The 27,698-nt window shown below is 48.8% G+C and overlaps 1 protein-coding gene across 4 annotated transcripts in view; it reads right to left on the bottom strand.

Moving 5' to 3' along the window:
- Nucleotides 1-381: 381 nt before the first annotated feature.
- CLUH (CLUH binding protein of NUMT mRNA) overlaps nucleotides 382-27,698 on the bottom strand; it is a 32,501-nt gene continuing 5,184 nt past the window's right edge. The window contains exons 1-26 of one of the 4 annotated variants that reach the window (XM_015881151.2): nucleotides 25,516-26,699; nucleotides 23,112-23,308; nucleotides 21,491-21,662; nucleotides 21,204-21,347; nucleotides 20,884-21,011; nucleotides 20,095-20,249; nucleotides 19,315-19,440; nucleotides 18,137-18,284; nucleotides 17,078-17,170; nucleotides 15,640-16,334; nucleotides 14,357-14,574; nucleotides 13,731-13,835; nucleotides 12,539-12,639; nucleotides 11,278-11,430; nucleotides 10,654-10,716; nucleotides 9,743-9,987; nucleotides 8,980-9,064; nucleotides 8,392-8,545; nucleotides 7,877-8,016; nucleotides 7,685-7,765; nucleotides 7,064-7,189; nucleotides 6,397-6,518; nucleotides 5,331-5,424; nucleotides 4,490-4,624; nucleotides 2,796-2,869; nucleotides 382-2,263 (exon numbers count right to left, since the gene is read on the bottom strand). In XM_015881151.2, the coding sequence (XP_015736637.2) occupies nucleotides 2,095-2,263; nucleotides 2,796-2,869; nucleotides 4,490-4,624; nucleotides 5,331-5,424; nucleotides 6,397-6,518; nucleotides 7,064-7,189; nucleotides 7,685-7,765; nucleotides 7,877-8,016; nucleotides 8,392-8,545; nucleotides 8,980-9,064; nucleotides 9,743-9,987; nucleotides 10,654-10,716; nucleotides 11,278-11,430; nucleotides 12,539-12,639; nucleotides 13,731-13,835; nucleotides 14,357-14,574; nucleotides 15,640-16,334; nucleotides 17,078-17,170; nucleotides 18,137-18,284; nucleotides 19,315-19,440; nucleotides 20,095-20,249; nucleotides 20,884-21,011; nucleotides 21,204-21,347; nucleotides 21,491-21,662; nucleotides 23,112-23,308; nucleotides 25,516-26,248 (4,656 nt within the window). In that variant the 5' untranslated portion in view covers nucleotides 26,249-26,699 and the 3' untranslated portion in view covers nucleotides 382-2,094. Of the gene's footprint in view, nucleotides 2,264-2,795; nucleotides 2,870-4,489; nucleotides 4,625-5,330; nucleotides 5,425-6,396; nucleotides 6,519-7,063; nucleotides 7,190-7,684; nucleotides 7,766-7,876; nucleotides 8,017-8,391; nucleotides 8,546-8,979; nucleotides 9,065-9,742; nucleotides 9,988-10,653; nucleotides 10,717-11,277; nucleotides 11,431-12,538; nucleotides 12,640-13,730; nucleotides 13,836-14,356; nucleotides 14,575-15,639; nucleotides 16,335-17,077; nucleotides 17,171-18,136; nucleotides 18,285-19,314; nucleotides 19,441-20,094; nucleotides 20,250-20,883; nucleotides 21,012-21,203; nucleotides 21,348-21,490; nucleotides 21,663-23,111; nucleotides 23,309-25,515; nucleotides 26,700-27,698 lie in introns of those variants that run through there. The other 3 variants (XM_015881152.3, XR_014936358.1, XR_014936359.1) reach the window with 3 other exon arrangements.

Raw genomic sequence — 27,698 nt, 5'->3', positions numbered from 1 at the left:
GTGCTGACCTTACTGCGGGGAGAGCAAAAGCTCCTGCAGCTCCGGTCTGTGCAAGCTGAGGGATGCAGGGACAGCACGGGGGGTGGGAGCCCTGCAGAGCCCCAGGTATGCCAGCCCAGGGGGCACCATGAGGAGCATCACCGTCATGTCGCTGTGGGGCAGAGGGATGGGAAGAATTCCCTCACTCCCTTTATCTCCCGCTTGGTATGAAAGGGGTTCAGGAGGAGAAAAAAGATGCATTGCAGGAGAGGGCTGTGCTGCAATCGGCTGCTGCTGCCAGAGGGCAGCCTGTTATCCAGCACCGGGATTTGAAAGAAACTGATAATGTTCAGATTAGTTTCAAAAGCTTTTAATGGACTGAAAGACACTAGTGAAAGAAGATTCTTGTAGGAAAGATGCACTGTAGTCGTTTATTGATTGCTTTCGACAAACTCAGATTTTTCCAATAGGAGCAAGTTCTTTTGCAGGAGCCGCCTCCTGCTTCACCCCTAACGCCTCAGCGCTGCGCCCACCTCGCCTTGCCCCCCTCACAAATACCTGTCATGCCGTACAGGAACCCGAGGTACAGAGCACAGTGACAGCACTTGTTTCTCCAGAAGGTCAGTAAAAGAAGTTACGCAAATTAGCATGGGGTACTTAGCTATGACAGACAGAATGAGAGCCTGGACTCCTCTGTCAGCACAGTGCAGGGTGCATCAGCAACCACAAGTTGCTCTACAGCTCGATCTGTTGGGGAAAAAAGGACATTCTGCTCTGTTGGTGGCCCATGGCCTGCAGAGGTGAACAGGCAGCCTGCATTGAGAATAATGATGGGATGTGCATGTGGTAGGAGAGGGGGAAATACAGACATACTCATTTAAAGGCCTCCGTCATTTCAGTAACATCCATTGCCAGCAATGGAAGCTCCCCTGGGAACAATCTCAAACCCAGTGTGCAAAGACGTTAGTTATGAAGATATTGGCCACAGGTTTCAGTGCCGGAAGAGACTGCTCCCCCACCCCACAGCATGGCAATTCAGGTTGTGTGACACTCAGGATTCACTTACATTTGGCAGTGGGGTTAATAGCCATGAGCTCTGAGTTATGGTTATTTCAGATGAGACCAAGTTCCCATTTCTGACTTTTCGTCTCCTCCCCTCTTGTTAATAGGGCCACTGTTAACTCCTCACTCAGACCTCGGGTGCTGCCATTACCAGTCTCTCCCAGGCACTGGGGTTTCCACTGGAATGGAAGTTTGTGCGCTTTAAACATGAAGATCGAGCCCTCACTCTTTGGGTACAGTATCCTGACACTCAGCTGCAAGCAGAGCAGAGGTGGAACTGTGAGTATCATATATATATATATACTTATATATATTTATATATATATTTATCTCTGTATCTTGACAATTAGAACATGAATGTTACAAAAAAAACCGCCCCTGACCTGCCCAAACTGCCAACCAAAAGTAGAAAAATGGTTAAAGGAATCCAATGGCTATATATCCTGATGTAGAAAATGCTGTACATTTCCCTGCTTACTCACAGTACAGGCTTTAGTCATCTCAACGATACATATATGGCTGCTTCGTTTTCCTTAGCACAAAGTGGGACAAGGACTGGGGGAAAATGAATCTCTTGGCTTGGAATCCACATTTTAAAAGAATGCTGAGCAGTGGTTGGGGGCTTTTTTGTACTGGTTTTAGCAAAGCAGTGTCCTTAGTCAACATAAAAATGACCTGAGAAATGTTATATACCTCAAGACAGTTCATTTGGAATTCATATGTACAGAGTAGAAATAACTGATGATATGTGCACACTCACACGTACACACACACACAGGCACAACAGCCTCTGGCTGTGCTCAACAAGGATGGGTCTCTCGTATGCTGCTGCATCCTGGCCCCCTGCCCCCTTCGCGTGGCAGATACAAGCTCGGTCAGACAGATTACATTTCTCAGATTAGTTCTTTGCATTGTGTATTAATTGTACCAGTGCAATAACATTGTCAAAAAAAAACAAAAAACAAAAAAACAAAGAGGAGCTGCTCCAGGGGAGTCCAAGACCCTGGTTCAGATTCAGAAAAGGGTGGTTGAACTTTTTAAGCGAGGTACACATTAAGCAGGGCTCTGCGTTAAGGGGATGGCAGCAGAAGGCATGCTTGGCTCAGCTTCTTTCTCCTCCCCGGCTCTGTCCTCTGGTTCCAGCTGTTCACCACTTTTTGTATTTTCTTGGAGCTGCTGGCGTCTCTGCACCTCTGCTTTAAGGTTCTCCAAGTCTTTTTGGCTGAGTGGAAAAACCAGGAATAGGAACTAATGTTAGACCAGCTTTAGGAACGGAGTGAAGCACAGGGACAAAGGCAGCCACTGCTGTTTGCTACAGTTGGCAGTGCCACTCACTTCATTTCTTATGGGCAAAGACCTCCTGCTCTTCAAATGGAGCTGAACAGAAGAACCCTTTCACTGCCAGGGAAACAGGCTGAGAAAAGCTCTGATGGGCGATACCAGCTCTGTGAGCAACCCACGGGCAGAGCTGCACACCGTGGTCTTGGCCACTGATGGGCACATCAGTTTTCAAGGAAGTCTGCCCAGTTTCCTTAAGAAGCACAGAGCAGGTCTGGATTTGAGGTGTGATGATAGCAGATAACTTCAGGAGATTGTGTCACCTTGAAGCAAGAGGTCCCTCACTTCTGGAAAGTGCACCTTGGGTCAGAATGACTCCCAAAGTAAAGGGGAGCACTGGGTTTATACTGACTCAGGAATGATGACTACACACAAAGAACGCCTGAGTTGTAAAGCCGTGAGTTAGGACACTCTACCTTAGCGGAATGAAGAGAATTCCATTAATAATGTTGAGCTGCTCCAGGACACTGGTCATATTGGGAGCTGTGAACTACAGTGTGAGACAGAAAAAAAAAGGTGAAAAGTCAAAATTCAGACAGAACAACACAGAGCTCCTGGGCATATCTGGACCAAGAAACAACCATCCTAGGATCCCCCTCTAGAACAGGCAGTACATACAGACAGCTCACATGGCAGCCTCACAGTTGTGAGTGGCACAACACTGATTTCTGTACCTCTTCACAGCCCCACGTTAAAAAGAGGCAAGTATAGATTCCCACCACTCAGGGTAACAACTTCTATGAGTTCAGAGCCCCTTGCTCTCTTACAGCAAGTAGCATTAGGGACTTATTTACTTGAACATTAACAGAGGAACAAGCTCACGGTGCGGGTAGTCCATCATGAGGACAGTCTCAGATACATTGGTTTCGTAACAGTGCCTCTCATGTCTCTCTGCACATATATTATCCTTGCTCCAGGCAAAGAATAATTCCCTTACCATGGTTTTGGGACAGAAGTCAGCGCAGCACTTAGTGGTTACAGAGCACCTGCGCCTACATGTACAACCACAAATAGCCCTGGGACAAAGCTACAATTGAATACTGTGATGAGGGTAGAAATGAATTTCCAGGATAGATGGTCTCTCAGTAGCACCGCTTCTTCTCAGGCTGTCGTGCTGCATCAACTCTGAAATCAAACTCCACTCTCCTACTTTTTCCCTCCTCTAAACATCACAACAAGTGTAAATTCTCCATTCCTGTTTAAGGGGTTTGAGCCTCCCACCCAAATACTCTCTCTTAGATGTGACCATTTACCCAATTCAGGGTACTTAAGCTCAAATCATCCGGCCATACACTCCTCGCTTGTCTACCCAGTTTCATGCAGTGAGAAGAAAACCCAACCACCCCTACAGGGAGTTATCCTGCTTTCCCTTTCTACTGGGAACCACTCTGCAGCAGGAAGCTTCTCTCTCAGCCCAGCAGTGCTCCAGCAGCCACTCGTGTGCAGCACAGCAGGAAGAGCATCCACTCCAAAAGTCACTGCACACTCCCCTAGGAAACACCACAGACAGGCTGGTGGGACCTGCCAGGTGCATATACAGATAACAGCAATCAGTTCCTGCTGAGTGAAAGGCAAGGCAAGGCAAGGCAGCCCCCGCCACTCTGCTCTGCTGCTCAGCCTCCCCCCACCACAATGTCCTTGGAAGGAAAACAATACACTTGGGGAAAGACGGCAGCCTTTTTCTTCCCTCTCCCCCCCGCAAATAGAATGAGGAAACCAAAGTGCTTTTTAATTGAGTAACCTGCCTCCAGCCTGTGAGTCAGAGCAGTGGCACGTTTGGGTGTAGGTGCTCCAGGCTCCCATGCTACAGCACCCAGCGTGGGCTGTCAGATTCCCTTGGGTGCCCCTTGCAAAGCAGTCAGCTTTGCTCACTTGCTTGAGCTCAGAAGAGCTGTACGCAGAAACAGAGTAAGCAAGTAGTCCACACTGACAGCACTTCATTGTGTCTGACCCCTCTGCCTTTGCAGTGACCTCCTGCTCTAAGTGTCTGAACTGGCACAGCTATTCCTGCTCTGCACAGGTAGAAGTCTGCATTCTTACGCTCACGTCCTTCAGTAACACCAATACGCCTCCACAAGTACTTGCAGTTGCTCTCATCACATAAGGTTACCTTGAGTGGCATGATGTTAGCATTGGAGCCATTCTTGTAGATCTCATTCATTGTGCGTTGAAGAGCGACAGCTTGCTGAGTCAGGTATTTCAAGTACTCAGAGCTCTCTTTGGTCTTTTCATGGTGTTCTCCAAGCTAATCAGAAAAGGAGAAGAGAAAAAAAGATGCGTTACAAATCAGAGCAGGATTCCAAGTAGATGCACTCCTCCTGTCTTTGCCAGCTCAGCATCCTTATAGAAAGTTACCAGAACTACACGCATTTCAAAACAAAACTAAAAATCATTTGTGTAGGAACCTTGTTGTCCCAAGTACACCTTGCCATCAAGTAGGAGCATGTCTGCAGGGTAGAGGCATTCCCTCCACCAGGCTCTGCATCCAGCACCAGCACTGAATCACAGCGTGCAGCTGCAGACGTGTTCAGACACACCCGGGCTGATGCAGAAGTTTCACTGTGCATCAGCAAAGGCGCCAGCAGGAGAGGGAACTGCCCACAGAGCAGCTCAATGGCCGAGCGAGTTTGGGGCTGATGTTACAAGATGGTGATGCACAGTGGGAAGAATTGACCATTCCCTGCAATACGTGGGGCTCAGCCACACCCAGAAGTTGTGTCTAATGACGGGCACAGCAAGAACAAACTCGCAGCAGTCAGTTCACAGACTTTCAGCATCACCCCCAGAAGCTATTGCACAGGACAGCAGTTCTGCCCCGTCCTTCAAAAGAAGGCTCCTTGGTAGAGCTGTTTATGAGAAGGGCCTCCCTGGGTTCAGGTTCTGGCACTGGCTGCAGTCAGTCCTTGCTTCTGGCAGGAAAAAGCCACACGAGCAGCACGGCGGCTCCTCACCTGGTTTTTGTAGATCGTGTAGCCTTCCTTCTCATGCTGCAGTGCTGACCGGAATTCTGCTTTGCTCTCATACACTCGAGCTACCAAGTGGTGGCTGAGGGAAGAAAAAAGGTTTAGAGGTATCTCAGTGATAAAGTATTTTCATGCTACACAGAACATGACCAGCAGCAGAAAGGTTAGCCTAGAAATCTTAACAGTGGTGTCAAAGGTGACAAATACAGGACTACGTACAGCCCCACGTACAGCCCCACGTACTGCACCACGTACTGCACCCTGGTGGTTACTCCCCACTCCAAAATGGAACAAAAAAAGATGTCTATTTTTGGCAGTGATACTCCCTGGGAAATGATGGATCTCAACAAGCATCCCATGCTACAGGGCAAGGAAGGATTCTTTCTGCAGAATACACATCCATCAACTGCTAGAAAACAAATCAGACTCTTGTGGGCACTTAATAAGATTTATTTTCACTGTGATGAAGAACAGATGGGATGCAAGGTGTTAGTAGTAATGAGGAATGGACCACTATTTGGTTGTTTGTAAGCCAGGTCTGTATTCAAGGATAGAGCACACAGCACTGCCTTGGAAACAGAAAGCTGCTCAGTATTTTAGTGAAATAAAAGGCTTTAAATGGTGAAGGACAGAAGCAAATAATGTTTCCTCAAAGGTAGCTCCCTGAGGGCCAACACAATTACATTCAAGTGTTTATATATCACGCTCGTCTCCCGGTATAATTACATGAGCATTGCTCTCCAACACTCCCTTGCCACATGCCTGAGAATCTGGGAGGGTCAGGGTCATCCTGACATATTTTTGAGTCATTAAGAAGATCCCTCAATTAACCTTAAGAACAAGGGATCTCTGTTCCAGACAGACGTAGATGCTGCAGCACAGCCATGACTGCAGGCAGCCCAGTGCTCCCAAGGGGGCTGGCAGCTGGCAGCAGACAGAGCCTCTGGTTTAACAGCACACAGCTGGACACAGGCAGATCAGAGCCCTCCCACACGATGTGCACTGAGTGCACTCCCAGGATGGAGACCCAGCCCAGCGCTCCACCCTGCCTCACCTGAGAGCAACTTTCAAAGACTTGGAGCCGTGATACTTGGAGCTGATGGCCAGTGCATTCTCCAGGAACCGGAGGGACAGGTCATACTCCATCACCCCATGGAGCACCAAGCCAATGTTGTTCTGCACAGATCCATCACACAAAGGTAGTCAAGCAGGCATTCAGAAAAAGCAATTCCAATTACACATTTACTGCTTCCCAGTTCCCATCAAGGTGCTTTGTTGCTTGAAAAGGCTCTTGCAGCCAGAAGTCCTCAGTAGATCTCTCTCTAGCACATATAACATATGACATTTTCTTCCTTGGGAGCTCAGCCCAAACAAGCCAGACAGAAGGAAAATAAAGAATCTCCTTCCTTAGACCATTCAAAAGCTGCCTGGACATGGTCCTGGGCAACCTGCTTGAGCAAGGGAGAGGTCAGACCAGATGGATCCCAGAGGCCCCTTTGAACTTCACCCTGATTCCATGAACCCTCTCCATTTTATGTAAGGGAAACAAGGCCAGCCTTCCCAGCCAAACAATCACACTCCTTTCCCCTTCCTCTAATGGAATTAATGGATAGTAACTCAGGGATAAAAAACCCAAACAGTTTAGACAGCCAGCAGTATGCGTGGTTTTAAGTCCAAAAAGTCTTTCAGAGATTAGATTCTCAAAGATACTGATTACTTACATCCAAGAGTGCCATTTCTGGGTGATCCTCCCCAAATACCAATAGCATGAGGTAGCGTGCACGGTACAGTAAGTTTAATGCTGTAGAGAGTTGGCTGTTTGCAAAGCAGTACAAAGCAAGGTGCATCTGTAAGAGAAGGCAAAATCCAGCATTAATGTTTTAACACTTTGTAAATCAAAGTGATCTCTCCTTTCTGCTCCTTTCCCCAGCTGGGCACACCACTGCGGTACCCACAGCACATAAAATACAGCACAGAGAAAGAACTGTTGAAATGTTTCACTTCAGAATCTCTTATGAACCTCAAGTCATATTTCAAAATTGAACTACATTTCGGAGAAGCTGTGGTTGTGCTCTTTGAGGGTTCTTGATATTTCTTGGTTTTGGCATAAGCCCAAGGTAAAAGCCAGAAGAATTAATGATACGCTCAGCAGACAAAACCCCTATCGTCTCAGGGGGGACAAATACTGATCATGTGCAGTGCTTGTAATGCAAACACTTTTATATAGAGCTTACAAAATCATAAGCATGAAGCTTGTGATCAAAATGGAGGTGTGAATTATGGCTTTCCGACTCCAGGTGCACATGTGGAGCGCTGCTCCTCTCCCCATACCCCATACTTACATATTCTTGAATCGTGTTGGGATGTTCGATACCCAGGACCCTCTCACTCATTAGCACCGCTTTCTGCTGATTACTTAAGGCCTAAACAGAACAGAAGGCCCAGAGCAAGTCACAGAGTGTCACGCACTTGAGCAAATAAGCACAGGACACAAATGAGAGAACAAATGGACCCTGCCTGAGCCCTCTGCTTACCTCTGAATAATCTCCCATAATGTAATTGAGACGAGCTAGCAGCCTCAGGCAGGCACAGATTTCTACATGCATAGCACCATACACATTGTTGAACAAGTTTAAGGCTTCATTGATGAGCTCACATCCCTCCTTCAAGAAACCTGAAAAAAAATATATATACACGTATTCATGTATGTTCTCATACTAAATAACCCCTAACAGAATGGGAGAAGTGATGCACATGAAGCAAGCTCTACATGACTGGCAAAAACAGTGGTGGGATGTGCAGCTTTAAGTCACTGCCCTGAGCAAGGGCTAAAACTTGGAGAAAAATCACTGTCCTCCATCCATCCTTCCTCACAGCAGGTGACTCCATGGCAGATGTGTGTTTCAGGTGGCCTCTGAGACCACAACTCTTAAGAGACCACAATCCTCAACTACCAGAAGGCAGGTGGAGGGTGTGCCACGCCAGACACACACTGCTCTTCCTTCCACCAGCAGCAGCCTCAAGAGGCAGAGTCATGCTGGAACTGTACCTTGCTGAACCTTTGCTTGCCCGCTCTGGAAGAAGTGGAAAGCATCCGAGGCTTTAGGGTTTACATGCTTCACTACGGGGAAGATGTTAAGAATGTCCTCCTCTGTGAAGGTGGGCTTGTGCCTGTTGTCAAAGTTGTACTCCTTCAGCAGTATCTGGAGGAACAAACAAAAAGGTCACAATCAGAGGTACTGGGCAGGAGGGAGAGCAAAAGGAGCCTGGAATTCTGCACATGGAATCAGTCACAGCTAACTGCTCATGTATCACTACTTGGGGATGGCATTTTTAAGGGTCCCGTGAAGGTGTACAACACCACAAGCGTGTGCTGGGAGCTCTGCATGCAAAGGCACAGCTGTGCTGGCACAAGATGGTTTGGTCTGTCAGAGCTGGGCAGGAGACACACGACCAATTAACCCTAAAGGGAACTGGATTTAAAGCCTCTTCTCATGGGATTAGACCCTGTATTCCATTCCTCAGAGGCCTCTCAGGGCTTGCACCGTGTGCCTGCAAGGCTGACCCTGCCAAGCATTTTGCACTGCACACTTGTCAGTACCGAAGGTGATGGAAGGAGGGCAGATATTGATCTTACTTGGACTCCAGTTTTGAGGGAGATTTCCCGAAGAAGGGTGATTTTCTGTAGGTTATACATTTCGGCTGCTTGGTCAGCATTCTCACTGCAAGAAGCACACAAAGGCTTGAGCTCCCAAGGAAGTTTCTGCTCAAGAACATCCCTACTCTGTGGTGGCTCCCTCTACAGCTAAGTGCTGACTGAAACCAGCAACAATACCTTGGGTGCTAATGGTGCTTACAGAGCTGCACAGTAGCACTGAAATTCGGTGAGCTCTTCACAGCTCCCTGCAGGGTCTGAGTAAGTCTGAGTACTTTCAGCTCCTGGCACACAGTGAGCTGTCCCTGACATGGAAGGTGCAATCACTGGCTTCAGCTGCTCATCATCATTTCTCTTGGGGCCCTGTTTGCTCCCACTTTCAGTTCAACATTCAATGTTTGCATGTGCCAGCAGCATCCCTGACCATCTGGTTCAGATGCAGGAGAAGCTGCCCTTGTTTTAGGAACACAAGCTGCCTTCAGCCTATATCATCTTTCTTATAGACAAGTATCTTTTGCCCCTTCTCCCCTTTGCCTCAAAGGCTTCATCTCAGTGTGGATGGCAACTACTTCCCTCTGCTGGTCTTTGCCTGATTTCTTTCCATTACATGCCCACAAGATTTCCTCAAGAATGCAAATTTATATGCAAACAGAAATCAAAAAAGGAAGGTCATATAACAGTCTGTAGCTCTTATTGTTAGCTAATAAGAGTTGAGGCACAAGTAAAGGCAATTTTGTTTGCTTACCATTCAAGACTAAAATCAAAGTAGCTCTTTGCTTCTGAACAAATGTTCTTCCACAGCTCCTGAGGGGTCATGCTGGCCCACGCTGTATTATCAGCATTTCCAAGGTTCCTGTTTTTCCTTTTCTTATTTTTTTTCTTGGAGGCCAGCTCATCAGCTGGAAGATGGGCAATGGGGTTTGGGAAGGAGCTTAGAAAGCAATTGAGGAAGTGGCTGATGGCTGCTGATAAACCTGACAGCTCCACACCCTATAGTGAGACACAGAAGTCAGTTGTGGAACACATCTGCCATCACACAGCATTACTCTGACCCAACACTTGCACAAACCCAGTCCTCCCAGAAACAGGAATATCTCCCAGGTGAAGGAGAGAAGAAACAAAGAGGCAAATATTTGCAACTAGCACAGACAGAATTATGTAGATAAAAAATAAAGGTACAACATACATGCAAATACACAGTTCTACTGTGGGTTGCCACTTGGGGCAGAGAAACTAGTGACTATAATGCAGATCTGACACTGGAATAAAATCAGGTGCATTGCCATGCTACATATGTACAGGAATACAGATGCATCAGTGTTCATTCAATTCAGAAAAGCTCCTTATGAGGGCAAAAGCAACAAAAGGCGTTACAAGGAAGACCAGCTGTGATTTGTAAAAACCTTCAGTGCAAGGAGGATCTGGCAAAGAGAAGCATGAACATTTCTTCTCTGGGAAAACCAATCTTCAAGTGGGGACTTGTTTTCCCTTGCGCACAGGCCTACACCTATTTTAGCTCTAATGAGCCTGTGCTCCCTGTTGCTAGGCAACACCCGTGAACACTAATGAGAGAAGAAACTAAACAGCACTCGATTTGCAAAAAAAAAAATCATTAGAGAGAACAGAGGAGGCGAGAGGTTCGGCTGCAGGTCATACCTGGAGGTACGTCTTGAAGATGTGTTTCGCTGATCGAGTGATCAGTTCACTGATGCCAATTTTCTACCCCAAGGAATAAAAAGCGAAGACTTAAGAGTCAGTCAATAACAACAATGAAAAACACGCTTTCCTTAAGTGGGCTTTTACCAAGATGCACGCAAGGCACCTCATTCTTCTCTTACCCTACAACACAGAACTGTTCTGTATTTGATAACACTCCTGTGGATGGGGAAGGGCCCCCAGGTCACCATGAGCTGGCTCCCTTGTACTGCAGAGCTCACCCTGCAGCCCCACACAGACATGCTCACAGCACCACCTCCCAGTCAGACCCAAAGCCTTGCCAGATATCAGAGGCTTAAAAATGAATGGCTTGAAATCCAACCGCAATGCAGGTAACAACACCTGGGAATCCCTCAACAACTTTTTTATCCCAAAGGACACTCAAACAGCCTAACACAGCAAGAGCCATTAAGGAGCTGGGAGTAAAACTCCCACATCGACCACCTACAGGTCCTTCTGGTTCTTTTTCACAGAGAAAGCAATTAGCCAAGTTGAAATCTGTACAGGGCACGTTAGGCCAGAGGCAGCTGGAGCTGACAGTCTGAAGTTAAGGCTGATGCTTACAAAGATGTGATCCAGCTGAGCATGGCCGGGGGTCTTGGTGATGAAGTGGATCACTTTGCCTAGGTATCGCATGTTGATGCCCCTCTGGTGCATGGCCTCTGCTAAGGTAGCCCCATCCATGGGGAGCACCGTGTGATCCAGGCAGTCCTTGACCTGCAGGGTACATTCAAACGTTGGTTATGGAGCACAGACATGAAGACCACAGCCCACGGTTCCCCTGCAGAGGTACAGGACAGGGCAGGGACAGCTTCCAGCCCATGGGAGAGCTGCTGTTTGTGTACAGCTTCATTGGTTCACTGAAATATTTTTAATTGGTGACTGTGAGGCACTTTGCTGATAATGGGAAATGGCACTTGCATTTCAAGTTGTGTTGCAGTGCTGATAAAGAGTCATTTAATCCACATCATGGAGTAACACAGTTACATTCCAACACACAGAGCAGGGCGGACAGTGCCTGTGCAGCATGTCACATTACGTACCAGTGTATCACAGCTCTTGCAAAACAACAATCACCATCATGTCCTTTTGTGATTCACTTCTCCTACTTTTTTTATTTTCAAACTGAATAGCGAGCCATTAAAGCTTATGCTGAGTAAGAAACCAGGGAATTTATAGGGAGGTACAGCACAAAATAAGTTTTCCAGCAATGAAAATACCCTCCTAGGTAAAACCAACAGCCCCAAGACCTCTCAGAGGAGATGACCAGACCCAGCCTCCCTGTTATAATGCCAGCTGCAACACAGCAGTCACTTTAGAGAAAACAGCTGGTATTTCTTATCGGGCCAGGCACATGGGGAAGCACCCAGAATGCGTAAAACCTGCAGGAGGAGTTTTTAGATACGAGCATGAACAACTTCCCAGTACACTCCAAGTTATAAGCCACCAACTGAGTCACAATCAAGGTCCGATACACAAAAGCAGTGTGTGATGCCCAGGGCTTGGGAGGATGACTTCTGTGATCTTTACTGTCTCAAACTCTCAGCAATAACACTGATCGCTAGTGCTAAAAATTCTTTGTTGGAGTGAGTGGGAAAACTGTTCTGTAAGACAGGACATGGAAAACCCCTCCTGTGCTTGCACCAGAGATGCTGGCACTATTTACCACATTGCAACCCCTGGTGCCAGAACTTGGCTGCCAGCAGCAGAGTGCAGCGTTGGCCTGGGAGGTGAAGTTGTCATACCACTACTGCAGTGCTTGCTCAGAGTGGCCAAGCTTGAAGTAACCTTCCCAAGAGATTTCTGCTGGCCCTTAGCTGCTTACCAAACCTGGGATCTGGCATGAGAGCAGGAATGCAGCAGCATCCTTCAGTAACTGCTTCTGATCCTGCACCTCCTCTTTGCTAGACTCAGGAAAACGAACACCTAGCAGGGCAAGAGGAAAACATCAAACATGAACTCAAAAGGAAAACTAACTCACGTACAGAAAACATGTAGTAATAGCAGCTAAAAAGCTGAAGTGGATCTGCCTCCCTCAGATTAAAAATGCTTCTTCAAAACTCATCTGATCTGCAGATTCTAAATGGGAAGAGTACTACCTCCTTCTCTTGGATACTGGTTGTGCTGCTCTGTCCCCATTCATTCCCTTTTAATGTAGCTTCCTTCTAAAGGCTCAAATCGCATTCTACCTATTGACAAGTGCTACGTATACTGACAGTAAAAGAGACCAGACTAGGCTGGAGCAGCATGTATAGCAGACGGGCCAACGTACACTTCAAGTAATGGAAGCTCAGAGCCTTTGCTTTGGCACATGAAAATTAAAACAAAGTTAAGTTCTAGCTGCAAAGTCAGTGCCAAAGCACTAGTTAATACCAGACTTAAGAACACATGCTCCTCCTGACATATTTTTTCCACACCAAACTCAACTATGCAGCCATTGCCCTGCAATCTGCACACACAGCCTCTGCATTTGCCCCGCTTAACACTTTGATAGCTTTACTGTATTTCCAAACACAGCATGCTGATTCCAGCCACTGAGAGCTACATTGAATGCCTGTGATCAGTGCATGTATTTTAAAGGGCACCATGACCTACTGACCACAATGTTACGAAAATAAACCCTGCCCTTCACTGACAACCCAACATCATTCATTCCCCTACAACTGTGTGGATTATTTTGTGTGTGAAGAAAAAAAAACAGGATCAAATGTAACCCGTCTCCCCCACATCCACCTCTTTTCTCATGTCCAGCAGTGGGATGCTGGAGAGTCTCGAGATTCTTGACAGCACCCTGAGAACCTCCACTGAGTGCAGTGGTGGGAGGCAGCTCACTGCCTACATTGGGTAGTTCGAACACTGAGATCAATTTTAGCTCTTTTCTGTATCTTTGGGCTGCATGGGGAACCCTGCACCAAAAGCCAGTGGTATCAGTTAAGGCTTTGGAACAGAATTTTGTCTGACTGCATAAAAGCAATCTCCTGAAAACGGACCAGAGCGAGCTCTGTATGCACACACACCTGGTGAGAAAATATCTGGGTTAAACCGAATGTCAAATGATGTGTCACTAATGGAGCCCACGGCCTTGCAAGCATTTCGAATCACTTCTCTGCTTTTGGGATCAACTGGAGAAGGAAGAAGAAGAGAACAAATGAATGTGGGTTACAGAAAAGGACAACCTGGCTATTAAAGAGAGAAGTTTTGTTATTAAAAGCAGTAATGATGGCACATTTTGCAGAAATCCACTATAAATACATTCAATTGTAAGATATATGGAAAGGAGAATAGCTGCAAAAATGCAAAATCAGATACTTTGGGATTTCTGAAGGTGCTGAAGCACTGCACATTTCCCAGCCCTGGCCCTGCAGAGCTGCTTGCTGGCAAGGCTCTCATTCCTGCATCAGAGCTGGTAGGTTTGTGCTTCGGAGACACTAACAACCTGCCCCCAGGCAGTCAGGGTGATTAATGGACTGGTGCTTGAATGGCTCTATGCAAAGAGCTAAAACAACATTATCAATAGCAGAAGCCAGTGCTTGTCCTGTTTAACCACAAATAAGCACCTCTGGTTTGGCACAGCTCCTACCAGAGGCACAGCCACCAGCAGGGCAGCAGGCCTGAGCTGCTTCTGATGCAGAGGATTAAATACCTGTTCCATCATCAGATGCAATGGTCTCAGCCAGCTCTTTAACCTGATCAAGTCCAGTCATGTTGTCATCTGTTTTACCATCATCTGACTCAGACTTCTCGCTTTCTGCTGTCCCATTCTCCGGAGAGGTGCCATTTTCCAGTGCAGCTGAGCTCTCCTGTTTGTTGGCTTTCTGTTGCATCAGCTGCAATGCAGCCAGCTTCATGAATAAGAGATACCTATAGCAAAGTAAGAGAGGAATTCAGTACAGCAGGAGAATCCAAGAGGATCACCATTCTGCTATAAGGGGAACAGCTCAGAGCTGGGGTAACAGGCCACCCAGTTTCTCTCTGCAAAGGCACAACTGACCCTCTATCAGTGAGCTTTCTGAAATCAGAGAGTGCATGATTCTAATATCTTCCATTAGCATGTCAGAAGAGACAAAGTGAGCTGTCATTGCATATCACAATGGGAAACTCATCTCCTTGCAATACCAGCAGACAGCTCATGGTAGCTCTTACTGCCAAACACACAGAACTGACACATGAAATCCAGCTGTAATTTTACTACAAAACCTGAGCACAGGGAGCTTTGCAGGCCATGCAGCAGCAGCCTCCAGCCATGGTCCTGCTGGTCTGGAACCTCTCCCAAGCAGAAGTGAAGGTGCCTGTGGGCACAGGGCAAGATGGCGCAGGGTGTTGGCTGCAGAACTGGTTGCTTAGTGGGCAGAGCTCCTCTGGCAGGAGCTGAGGGCTCATCTTCCCAGCAAGTGGAGCACAGACTCTGACTGTCTGTGGTAGCAGAACACCCTGCAGCCCCCGACATGGGAAGCAGCAGCATTACCCCGTGCATCTGCACCACATGACTGCCTGCTCCCAGAGCTCCAGCTCCCTCTCCTGCACTGTATGAGCCCAACACCAACACACTCCACCACAGAACTCCCCACAGCAGTTCCTACTGGTCATTTTTTTCAGCCTTAAGTGAAAAATGTAGTGTTTGAGATGTCTGGAAAGCCTTAAAAAGCAAGCATAAATCCTTCCCATTCCCCAGATATAAGGTAACCAGAGCATCTGCAGAGAAGGGATATGAAACATCAAAACAGATCTGGAGACTAAAGAGCAAACCACTTCTTCCCCAGTTCCCTACAGCCCTGTCAGAATCTCTACTGTTCCACCTCTCATTAAGTCAGCCTCTGTAATTGCACCTGCAGGGCCAAGCAATGGGTAAATCAGTTGCCTGCTCCCAAGAGCTCTGACTTTGACCACCACCAGTTGCAAGTGGAAGACGCGGGGAGCTCAGCTCACCTGTGCTCTACAAAGGCATCAACAAGCTCTTGCCGGAGACAGCAAAGCTTGTGTCTGTGCTGCTTGGGGAACCCCATTTTCTTACATTCCTCTGGCATTTCCTCCCCTTCAACAGGTAGGAAGTTTAGATCTGGAGGGAAAGTGCGAAGCAGGTCCAGAATGTAGTGACGCCCATCATTGCCAATAATGCCTTTGCACTCCACTGAGGAGCACAGCTCCACCTCCTCGTTCTTGTCATTCAGGACTTTGTGCTTCTGAATCTTAAGCGGTCTGCTGGTCTTCTCTAGCAGCTCCAGGTACTTAGGATGTGAGACAACTGTCTTGCCAAAGTCTATTGACCCATAGATGACACTCTGTTCCTGTTCCCTTTCCAAGATCCCAGGAATAATAGACTGAGCTGTCACTCTGTAACCTCTATAATCCACCACTACAGTCCCCAGGGTGTACAGCCCTTCTACATCCACAGCGTTATAAGTCCGCACACCATTGAGATCATTGGTAGGTGCTACATAAGCAGCAACATCCCCACCAAAGTCCTTGTAGTGGTCACGGACATCAAAGCCCAGACTGAAGAATATATTGTTCCAGATGAACATCTGCATCTTGGTCTCTTCACTGGGGTTGATGGCCATGACATTGCCATCAATGACAGCCATGGCACCTCTTGTTGCTGCTGCAGTGAAGTCACTATGAACCTGGAGGTAGCCAGAAAGAAAGTCAGGTAAGAAATGGATAACAACCTCCCCACACCTCGCCCTCAAAGCTCTCTGAAAATCTCTTTGCTCCTCACCTCCTCGTGGCCCTCCAGCAGGCAGGCAGGTCAGCTGGCTTTTGCTCTTGTGAGCCTGGCCAGTGGCTTGGATACAAGCTCCAGGAGCCAGAGCATTAGGGATCCCCATGGCTCAGTCTCATGAGCTCTCTGCTGAGGAGGGTTTAGTTTTAATCATATATCCCTGCTGCTGCTCCTCCTACTCGCTTGAAGGAGGACTGGATCAAACACAACAGTGGAGGACTAAGAGGAGACCATCTCATGGTCAGCTGGGAGACATGGGGGCAAGGACTACAATTCTTCCCTGCAGAGCTGGGAGCAGAAGGCAAATATTGGTCAAGCACTGGAACAGGTTGCCCAGGGAAGTCCTGATTAGGGTGGAGTCCCCATCCCTGGAGGTATTTAAGATATGTGGACATGGCACTAAGGGATATGGTTTAGTGGTGGGATTTGCTAACTCAGATTGATGGTTGGATGTGATGATCCTGAAGGCCTTTTCCAACCTAGATGATTATACGATTTGTGAGAGAGAACAAGACCCCTTAGCTCACAAAAGGGGACTCCCATCTTGCAGTTTCTACAGTGCAAGCCTGGGTGAAATGTCTAGGTATGACATGGGCAGCAGGGAAGGGGCTGTGTAATAGAGTTGCCTGCAGATCCCGAAGTTACCTTGAAAATGGCTCGTTCTCTCAGCAGCCTTTCAGGCAGGTTCTTGCGTGGCAGCTCTCGCGTGGTCTGCAGCTCCTCGTTCCAGTCTCTGGTCTGAAAGAGTCAAAGCCTTGTGGGAAGCAATATGTGCTGCAGGTGGATGCTGGCAAGCCAGCATTTCTCATTTACCAGGGAAAGGAGAAGGGAAGAAGGGAAGAAGGGAAGAAGGGAAGAAGGGAAGAAGGGAAGAAGGGAAGAAGGAAAGAAGGAAAGAAGGAAAGAAGGAAAGAAGGAAAGAAGGAAAGAAGGAAAGAAGGAAAGAAGGAAAGAAGGAAAGAAGGAAAGAAGGAAAGAAGGAAAGAAGGAAAGAAGGAAAGAAGGAAAGAAGAAGGAAAGAAGGAAAGAAGGAAAGAAGGAAAGAAGGAAAGAAGGAAAGAAGGAAAGAAGGAAAGAACTCAGGCTGCCATGATGTTCAGAGGAAGAAAATTAGCATCAGGATCACCCCTCATGAGTTGACCTCATTCAACATCCATATGGGATAGATCTTGTTAGTCCACATTAGTCAGCACAGTTTATCTGAAATGTCAGATTGCCAACACCAGAGTAACCCAGTGCAGACCTGGTTAGCAAGCACACTGCAACATGGTCACCCCACAGGCACTGCCTACATGCAGCCATGACAGTCTAGCACAGTGCACAGCCTGGAACATTTAACGCTACGAGGCTGCAACTGACACCCATAGGAGAGTATGCTGAGAGACATGAGAGCTTTTCCAGGCCTGACCAGCACAGAGGAACACTGCTGTTTGCAAGGAGCAGCCATGCCGGTCAAAGCAGGGACACAGTTTTATAGGTACTTGAGCTCAGACTCCCACATACTCAGGGAAGCTGCAGTCTTGGTAGCTCAGCCCTCTGTAGTTAAAGATATCATTGAGAACAAAGACTCATGCAAGTTTTCCTTGATGCGCAAAACCCTTTCACAAATACCAAAGGTTTACTTGCTGGTAAAAGTTAACTGGTTCCCAGTGCAGTGAGCAGCAGAACTATTGCTAGGGTTCTCAGAGAGAGTTAGACTGATACCTGTCCAGGTATGTGCTCTTCATAGCCCAGCCTGGAAGTGTATGCATCTTCTGCTCGGACACAGTCCATGGCATGTTCTGCTTGTGGAGCTGTCCAGCTGTACACTTGGAAAGGAGTTGCTATCCTTTCAAAGGGATGTCTCTGAACCCTAATTAGGGAGTGGAAACAATTAGATATTTTCCAAAGAAAGATTTCTTTCTATTCTAAGAGAATTTTCCCTCTGCTGCAATGCCAATTTCTAGCAAACATAGCAAGATCACGTCATTAAACAAGCAGTGATGGCCCTTAATGACTGAGCTGGCAGTATCTCTCAGCCACCATCTAGAGAACAAACTGGGCTCTCTTCATTCCCCTGTCCTCAGCTGTATCTCCCCGGCACACTTCCCATTCAGCACAAACCAGGGGCACATGCAGAGGATCACCACTCCCAGCCATCTCTGTCAGACTAGCTCTCAGCTTTCGCTGCAGTCTGTAAGGGCTGCATTATAAACAAGCCTATAGCACACGTTCAGTAATGAAGTGAAAAAGCAAGCTTCCCTTAATGGCCTTCTGTGTAATCTGTCTGCTCTCAGCAGGTGCCAGAGTCTCATCTGTATTTACTGCTGGCCCAACAAGCAATGCAGTATAATAATTTTTAAATGGCCGGATAGTTGCTGTGGTGGCTGTGTGGCCACTGCTAATTTCCAGCCCTTGTATGGTGTCACTTTCATCTTCCTAATGAGAGCAGAAGCAGAACTCTTGAAAGCCACACCATGTGCCTGTCAATTTGCATCCTGCTGAGCTGAGGCAGTTCATTAAGCGGACTCTAAAGAATGACAGGCTTCTGCAAAGGATCCACTGTCCTGGAGTAGAATAGATGGTCTCTGCAGCAAGAACAGGAAAATAAAACAACCTATTATTGCTCCTTATTATTACAGGAGCTAAAGGAAATTAGAGAAAAGAAATACGCATTCATGTTTAATCACTCTCTCCACTCCAAGCCTTTTTAAAGCCACCACATATTAGGGTTCCTGATATTTTATGCTTTGGTTTTATTGTATTCAGAGTGAAGTGATGAGGTTATCGGTCTGACCCTGCTCTGCATCAGCTGCTGCTAAGGACAAACCAGCCATGTGCCCCAGCCTCACCAAGCAACATCATACCACCAAAGGTGATTAGAGAGGAAGAAGAGCTGCTACCGTTTCTTCTGCAGAGCAGAGAAGTTTTTTTTGAAGGTAGGGCTGATCTGGTTAAGTAGTTCCACCAAGGAATGACTGAGAAAACTGGGGTTTGCAGGTTTGGGATTGAAGTTGTATGCAGTAGACCTGCAAGAGGAAAGAAACATGCTGTTGTCATAACTGAGACTCATGGTTTCACAGGCAACCATGGAATACAAACTACTTTTTTCCACAAGTCAGGGTAACACAGAACAACCAACTCATAATGGGACACAAAGTAGAAACATGCTCGAGTTTTGTCTTTTTTCAGTGCAGTCATTCTTATATTCCTGGGCACTGTGTAGTAACGTTAACAGTCTCTCACAGGCACTGTTTAGAAAAACAATCCTAGTCAAACCTGTGCCCAGGTCAGGAAGTACTGGCAGACTGCGCTTTTCCTTTAGGGCAAAACGAGCTATTTGCAATGGTCAGGAAGGAATTCCCTCCACAGCTCAAAATACTACCATTAGTTGCTGTCATTATGGGACGTTTCAACTTTCCCTTAAGCATCAGGCATTCATCCACAATAGAGAAGAGGTACCAGGCATAAGTAAACAGCCCAATCCAGTAGAACAACTCCTACAAACCCCATGTGAGCAGTGAATTGAAATAAGCTGCTTTCCACACACACACACACACACATACACAGAAAACAATCAGAGGTAAAAAATCAAGCAGCATGTTTCTTTCCATGTTCTTTTCCGATTGGGTATTACAAGATCTCTGCTGCAGGGCAGGACAGAAGGAATGCTAGTTACTCACTGATTCAAGTAAAATCCTCTCGTGGATGCAGTGATACTGACGTGTCGATCCTCCACTGTGATGACATATAAATACATGAGGTCTCCATGCATCTTCCTGTTACCAGGTGGAGGATTCCAGCCACTCATTGTCAATACCTTTAGGCACTGCAAAGGCTACAGAATACAACAGAAGCAGTTCCTATCAGTAGGAATTAATACCCCTGAGTTACAGAACCATTTGATGTACAAGCCAGACTCCTTTTACCTGCTGCCTTTGCTTGGTTTCACAAACAGAGCTTACAAAAAAATTGGTCTCTAGAATATAGCCTTGCAGTCCACTAATCTGCCCCAATTTGCAGCTTTTCACACATAAGACACAGGTAAAAACAGACACTCTGGGACTCTGGGCTGCACAAGGCATGCATTTCTTGCTGTACTGGTTTTCAAATGGCAGCTTCTAAAAACGGAATCCAAGTGCAAGGGCATGGGAAACCTAAGGATAATCTGTACTGATCTGCAGATCCTGTCTCCAGGACTTTTCAGAGCAATGCAGCTCTCCCTTCCCTGCTTCCCCTCCCCAGCAAGACTGGCCAATGTTATGCTCTGCAGATGTCCAGACTTTGCATCCAGCATTTTGCACACTAGCTTTTGGACTTTATTCTCTTGGCTAAGCAGTGCTATTCCAGCACTCATTAAGCACCAAGCAGAGCAAATCCCAAAGTCCACCTCAATGCATTTTTCAATCCCTGAACACGTTTGCTGCAAGGTATATGCTGACAGCTGTTGCAATTGCACAGGAGAACTCTACCTTCCAGTCTCTGTTCTGGGGCTGAAGGGCACACAGGGGTCTCTCTTTGCTACCTGGAAGGATATGTTCAGGAGGGGTGCAGTCAATTTGTTCCATTTCAGTACCTTTTTTCTTTCGTTTTCCGCTGTCTACAATGGAGAAAGATGGAAAATCAGTGCTGAAAAACGTACCAATCCATCCTCCAAGCAGAAGTTCTCAGAGTGTTTCTCTGCACTCCTGAGTGAGGTGGCCCAGCTGACTGTTACACTGTGCTTTAATGAAGCAGGGAGTCAGGGGAACAAGAACAGTGACCACACCACATAAGCCTTTTTGCCCCATACCTCCCAGGTCTCCTTCAGTGAAGACACTCAGGAATGACAGAGAATTACAGTCCACACCATTGAAAGCATCTGAAGGGTCAAGACTCTTCAGAAGGTCCCGAATGTGACGCACATGTATCCTGGCCTCTCGCACTGTGTATGGTTCTGATAAGCAGAAAGGGAGGAAAGAAACTGGAATTACACAGATGCTTACTGCTTCAGCACACCATTCTCAACAAGAAACCACAAGGAAGGGCTGCCAGGTTGCCAGAACCACTCCTTGCTCATTCCCTCCCAAAGTAACTTGCCTTCCACCACTTTCAGCAGCGAGCCCTCCTGCAGTCCTTCAATAGTTTTCAGCTCAGCAAAATTATCAAGGACATTGCCATCCAGTTGCAGAGAGAAGCAAGTCCGGTGGCAGGTATCCTCACGGTCCATTAAGACTTGGTGGATCTCTTGCACCATCTCTTGAGGAGAGACCTTATGAAGAGAACAACCCAGCCAGTTATTCTTAGCCAGTTCACCCTCAAGCACGCATCCAAAGAGGACTCAAGAGAACAAACACATTAGGGACATCTCTGCTCTCCTAGCAATGCTCAGCATGTCAGCAAGCTCCAGTGGCAACAGGCATGAAGAGCTGTTCTGGAGTACACGTAAAGGTGTCACATCTGGCAGGGTCAGCACAAACAAATGTCACAGCCTTGCACTGTGCTGAGCACAGGGCAGGGAAGAAACAGAAGGCGAGGGGAAAACAGGGGTTCATCCCTTATCCATCCACACTGCACATCTGTGCTGAGGATCAGAACGATGTGAGAACAGAAGAGGCCACTTCCTAAACTCACCTGCTGTGGTACCCACTGCATGGTGCTGCCCCTCCAGGCATGGGAACACATGGCTCCAGCCACACAGGATCCATGCTGAACCTGTGGTCCCGGGCTGCTCCCCTGCCTGCCTGCCCTGGCTCCAGCACCACTGACGTTGCTCTCAAGCTACGAGGACTCAGGGTAGTTTACATAAGCCGCTGTAAACAACGTGGCCTGCTATTATTAGCCTATTAAAACTAACAGCAAAAAGGATTTAAAGGAAGAAAAAGCTACCTGAGATACAGCTAGTTCCACAGGGGATGTAACCTCACTGCTCTCTCTGCTGGTCTTGGGGAGATAAGGCTTCCGACTCAAAATGCCTCCCCCCAGATTAAAGACACTTCATCCAAATGGTTTTCGGTGAAGTGCCAAGCAAAACCACAGGATCAGCTGGGCATGTAAACGCCTGTCATGGTCTGGCAGCAGGTGCTGTGGCCGTTGTGACACAGAATGCTGCATGCAGCAGAGCTCTGCAGAAAGTGAAGGGGAGCTGTGTCGTTCCCTTGATGTACAGGCAACTGTGTGCCTTCCCCAGACAGCTCTGGCACATGTCACTGTGCCAAACCCAGCTCAGACAGAAGGTGCAACATGCCAAAACCTCTGGGCAGGCAAGAGGTTTTCCCTTCCTGTCAGACCCTTGGGTCACGTTTTCACATCCCTTCTTTAAGACAGCCCAGAAATGGGAAAGTTCTATCCTTGGGGCTCAACTCCATCCCCAAGCCCTGCTGAAATGAACACGGGGCAACTACATCCTGCCTAATTCTACTTCCCACCTACCTCTGTCCACCCAATGCCTGCACAGCCTAAGCCAGACAGCTTTGTGCTCACATCACCTACTCATTTCCTCTAAAAGTCATTGGTTTAGCAGCTTATCTCCTGCACCCTCCATGCTTTGCTGTCTCCCTCTCCACTTAACCCCATCATGAAAACAATAAATCAGGAACCTCATGCTCTGCCCTCTGCGTCCACTAGGACCAGGATCATGAACATCACTCCATGCCTAGTCCTCAGCCTGGGTGCCTCTCCAGCTCCCACTCCTGTCCCCTCCCAGTTGGCAGAGAGGTACCTGCAGGGAGAAGGGCTCTATCCCGGGTGCACAGATCTTGACAGTAAATCCTGTGTCTTGGATGACAATGACCTCCTGGTCGTTCCCATCTTCCCCTGTGTCAGCCTCCTCATGTCCATTTTGCCTGGCATCCTTTTCACCCTTCAGGCTCTCGTGGGGGCCACTGCCGTTGACAAGTGCCACGCCAGGCGGGTGCTCTGGAGAGAGGGACAGAGGTCAACATAGTGGGGAGGGGAGAATGGCAACCAAACCAGGGATTAAAACCAGGGGATAAAGGCAGTATTTTGTTCTGCAGTTACTATTTACTGGACATAAGTGCACCAAGCAGTGCCCTCTCCTCCCTTTGCAGGATCAACATAGACCCACTTGCCTACAGGGTTTGCACCTTCCACAACCCCTGCATGGAGCAGGGAGGGAGGGAAGCAGGGGGATGGCACAGCTTACAACAGATTTAGTTTAGTCTTCAGAAGTCTCTTACGTTAAAGAATGGGTACTCTGCAGCCAGAGGCAGCTGTCCCCTTGCATTGACACACTGTGTAGCTCCAACACACCTCTGCAGTACAGCTGCTCAGCTGCAGGCAAAGCAGTGTCACATGGAATGCAATACTGTACAGGCATCGGCAGCTCCACACCCTGCATACAGCAAAACCACCCTCCACATTTCCAGAACGTTTTGTGGATACCCCACAGGGCCGGGGCGAGGCTTTGCCTAAGCCATTGCATTCAAGAAAAAGGTGATGACACTTCAAGTGTTCACTTAGATGCGTCACAGGGACTGGGAGCTCTGTATCTCCCTCCCAGTTTCCACAATGGTTTGTTTTCTTTTTAAGTAAGGTGGAGATGTCAGAAGCTGCAGAGCACCCAGAGCAGCCTGCAGCCACCAGGCTGGGCTGGGACTGCTGCACTGCTGCCCCCGCACATGCAGGAAGGAGCCCTGCTGGAGCACTGAGTGCAACCTCCTGCCACACTGCTCCAAAGGCTGCCAGCAGAAATCCAGCTCAGAGACGGCTGGCACAGCTGAACTGACACAGAGTGAAAGTACACCAGGAAAGCTCAGTGAGAGGCAACAAGTAAACAAAGCTACTTTCAGCAGCTTCTGCTGCCTTCAGCACATCAGCAGATGCTGTTCACATTTCCTGTCACTTTGTGTAAGTCCCCAGCCTGAGCTGTTCATTTCTTTGACAGACAAAGCCACGGGCAAGCCAGGCACAGGGCAAGGCTCTGGGGAGCTCCATTGACACCAGAAAGGAGGAAGAAAAGCTCCTGGGAGCGCCAGGAGGGAGAAAAGCTCAGGTACAGGACAGTGCCTGCAACTCAGAAAGCACAGCCTGTGTCTGGAGGTCAGGGAACAGCCCCTGGTGACAGCAGGAACGAGCTGCAGCTGCACAGCAGGGAAAGCAACAGGAAAACAGCAAAACCAAATGCTGAAGCAGGGAGGAGGTGGCACAGACTCCTCGTAGGGAGTACTGAACATGTGTTCACGTGACCTGCATTTTGTACCTGCTATAAAGGCCAAGGGAAAGGATTAGGCTTTGTCCTTGCTCCCAGACAGTGAGCACCCAAGGTGACCACGCTACTTCAGTCCCAGTGCTATTTACAGTGAGACTGCAGGTGTGTGTGTGCAGCTCAATGCCCAGCTCCTGCCTGGTCTGAGCGCTGCTGAGCGCACATGGTGATGGAGAGATCATGGGGAGCTCCAGTTAATAATTCTTTAGCATTCAAACATGTCTTCTCAGCCCAAGTCAGGCATCAGTTTTTTGATGGCCCTGTCAAAATGTACTGTGGCAAGCTGGTCTGCTTTAGAGGGTATGGGAAGTACGAGTATCAAAGGCATTCACTGCCTCCAGCCTTCTTCCTTACATTTAGTAACATGGAAATACAAAAATCAAAGACTAAAATGCTCCCTTTTTCATTACTGAATTTAAGAAAGCGTTTCTTGGTACCAGCCCCAGTTGCATCGTGGCACACAAACCCTGCCATGCTCTTCCCAGCACTGAGCAGTATGGTCCCTACCCAGCCCCTCCTGGCTGCACAGGGCTGAGCTCCAGGTGCACACACCAGCCACAGGCAAAGAGCAGGCACAGAACAGCACTGAACCTGTGTCACAGAGGTTCCTTTGCATGCAGCACAGCCATAGCTCCATCCAACAGCTCCTGCTTCTTGTGCTCTGGCTGCAGGAGTCAGTTCACGTTGCAGCCAACCAGTCATCAGCCACATAACCCATCCTCATGTTTGCTAACGAGGGCAAGGAGAGGGTAGCACAGGGAGTACCTCACCACTCTCCTCATCCTCACTCCCACAGACTCTAATGGAACCTCGCCTCCACTCTCCCACCCCACCACGAGCACACATAGTCCCCTGCACACAGGAAACACAAAGCACAGCAGGGCCCCATGCTGAGCACCTAGCAGAAGGAGCTTCCTCTTCTTCCTCCTCTTCTGCTGCTTGGATAGTTGCACTGCAGGGCTAGAGTTCCTGGAGCACTCAGCCCCCCTCCCAGAGGCCTTCTCCCAGCCAAGTGCAGGTGGTGCAGCCACGCTGTGGCCGTGCAGGGCCTTTCCTGTCCTCGCTGACCGGGCTGTGCCGGGGCTCTCTGAAGAGGCAGCGTGCTGTGATTCATTGCCCAACAGCAAGGCTGCACCCGGCCCGGGGCCTGCTGGCTGCAGGCTGCAAGTCAGAACCCCACCGGCTGCCCCAGGCCCCGCACTGCATGCCACACCACAGTCCTCATGTTTCACGTGGCCCTGGCAGGCCGCAGGCAGCACAGCACAGCCCAGCAGCTCCAGCGGCCCTTCCTCAAGGTCGGTGGGAAGGACGGCAGGCAGTGGGGCAGCACCGCCAGCTCCAAAGCAGCTGTTACTGCAGGCTGCGGCCACTGCAATTTCGCCCTCGGCCTTGGACAGGGCCTGGGCACATCCAATGTGTTCCTGCAGGCCTCCTCCTGCTGCTGCACTGGGGATGACATCGGGGAATGGCACGGAGCCCCACAAAGCTCCATGTGCATCCACAGAGTTGGCTCCGCTCACTGGGGCCTCCAGCAAGAGGGGTGTGCGCTCATCGGGTGAACTGCAGCCACGCGCCGGCAGGAGCAGGTCGGTGACGCGCCTGCAGCAGTTCACCACCATGCTGTTCCCCATGGTTCCGGCAGCCCAGCTCACACAGCACCGGTCAGAACAGCAAGCTCTGTCTGCAAGTCTCGTCTGCACACATGTATTGAAGTTCCCAGCAGGCACACGGCACAGCTCACCTCCCCAGTCCGGATCTGTCCCACACGGTCACTCTGACTCCTAAGAAGATCCTCACACAGGGCGGGGGGCCCAGCAGCACCCCACACTCATGTCCTCCTTGCTGCCCCTGCTCTAGGTCTGCAGCGACCTTCACCCACCACACGTGGCCCTGGTCCCACACGAGGCACAGAGCAGCTCCGCAGCTCCAAGGGCTGTGGCTCTGCTCACACAAGATGGATGTACGTGTCTGCGTCTCCCCAAGATCTTCAGATGTGCTCCAAGTGCAGATGCCACCGATCACCCCGCTCCGTGAGCTCGATATAAATAGACCAGAGCTGTATCAAGCACTGTACTGGTGCAGCATGGGACGGGTGCTCCGGCTGTGCCAAACTTGTTGGCAGGGAGACGCATTGAGTTACAGGAGGAGGATGGCTGCAGGGTCCTCGGCTGGGGCCGGCCGCCCATACTGAGCAGGCAGCACAAAGGGGCTGGGCAGCAGCAGCCAAGTTTTCCCAGACACATTTTCTGTCCTCTCACACTGCTCTGCCATATCAAACCAGCCACACAAACACACTGGTGGCCTCCTCCAGCCACTCCTCTCTGCTGCTTCTGTAAATCCCAGCAACCAACGCTAGGATTACAGAGCTTGAGCCCTGTGTAAGCAGTGAGTGCTGGGGCAACTTGTGCACACATGGCCCCTCTGGAGGGACACCACACCCCCCCCTGCTGAGCAGCACAGCTCTGTCCTCAGCAACGATCACGGTCCCAAAGCCAGATTGGAACCAGATGTGCAGAGCTCATGTAACCCCTGGCTGCCAGGAGGAGACCCCCAGCAGAGAGCCCCAGGAAGGCCGAGGCTGCCTGCAGTGCCTCGTGCTCCAGCACCAACATGCTGAGAAGAGCAATGGCTGGCTGAGAGCAGAGCGGGGCTCTCACATTAAATCCCTGTCTGGCCTCTCTTCCTCTGTTTTAAGAACAGAAAAAGGAATCAGGAAAAATCTTTCCCACTCAAATCCTTTCAAGCCCTCAGAGTTACCCTCCCAGCCAACAGGGCAGCCTCAGCTACGGCCGATGTCCTCCTCCAAGAAGAGCTGCTCTCCTCAAACAACTCCACAGCATGAGAGAAGCTAACCTTGAAATCGCGGCAACATGAAGTCTGTGACCTCGGGAGCTGGCATCAGGTCTCAGGTTACATCTGCATCTACAACCCAAAGTACTCCCGATATTTTTGAAAGAGTTCAATGCACATACAGTGCCAACTCTCTCCTGGCCAGGGACAGTCAGGGTGCCCGCAGGTCTGAGCTGCCACAGGCAGAAGCTCAGTGCAGCGTTACATTTCAAAGCAGATCACCTGAACTGC

The sequence above is a fragment of the Coturnix japonica genome, chromosome 22, assembly GCF_054131305.1.
Source record: "Coturnix japonica strain WE chromosome 22, WE-NBRP24, whole genome shotgun sequence".
In the NCBI taxonomy this organism is placed as follows: Eukaryota; Metazoa; Chordata; class Aves; order Galliformes; family Phasianidae; genus Coturnix; species Coturnix japonica.
Note: the sequence above shows the minus strand (reverse complement) of the source record. Positions and strands in the feature narration are given on the sequence as shown.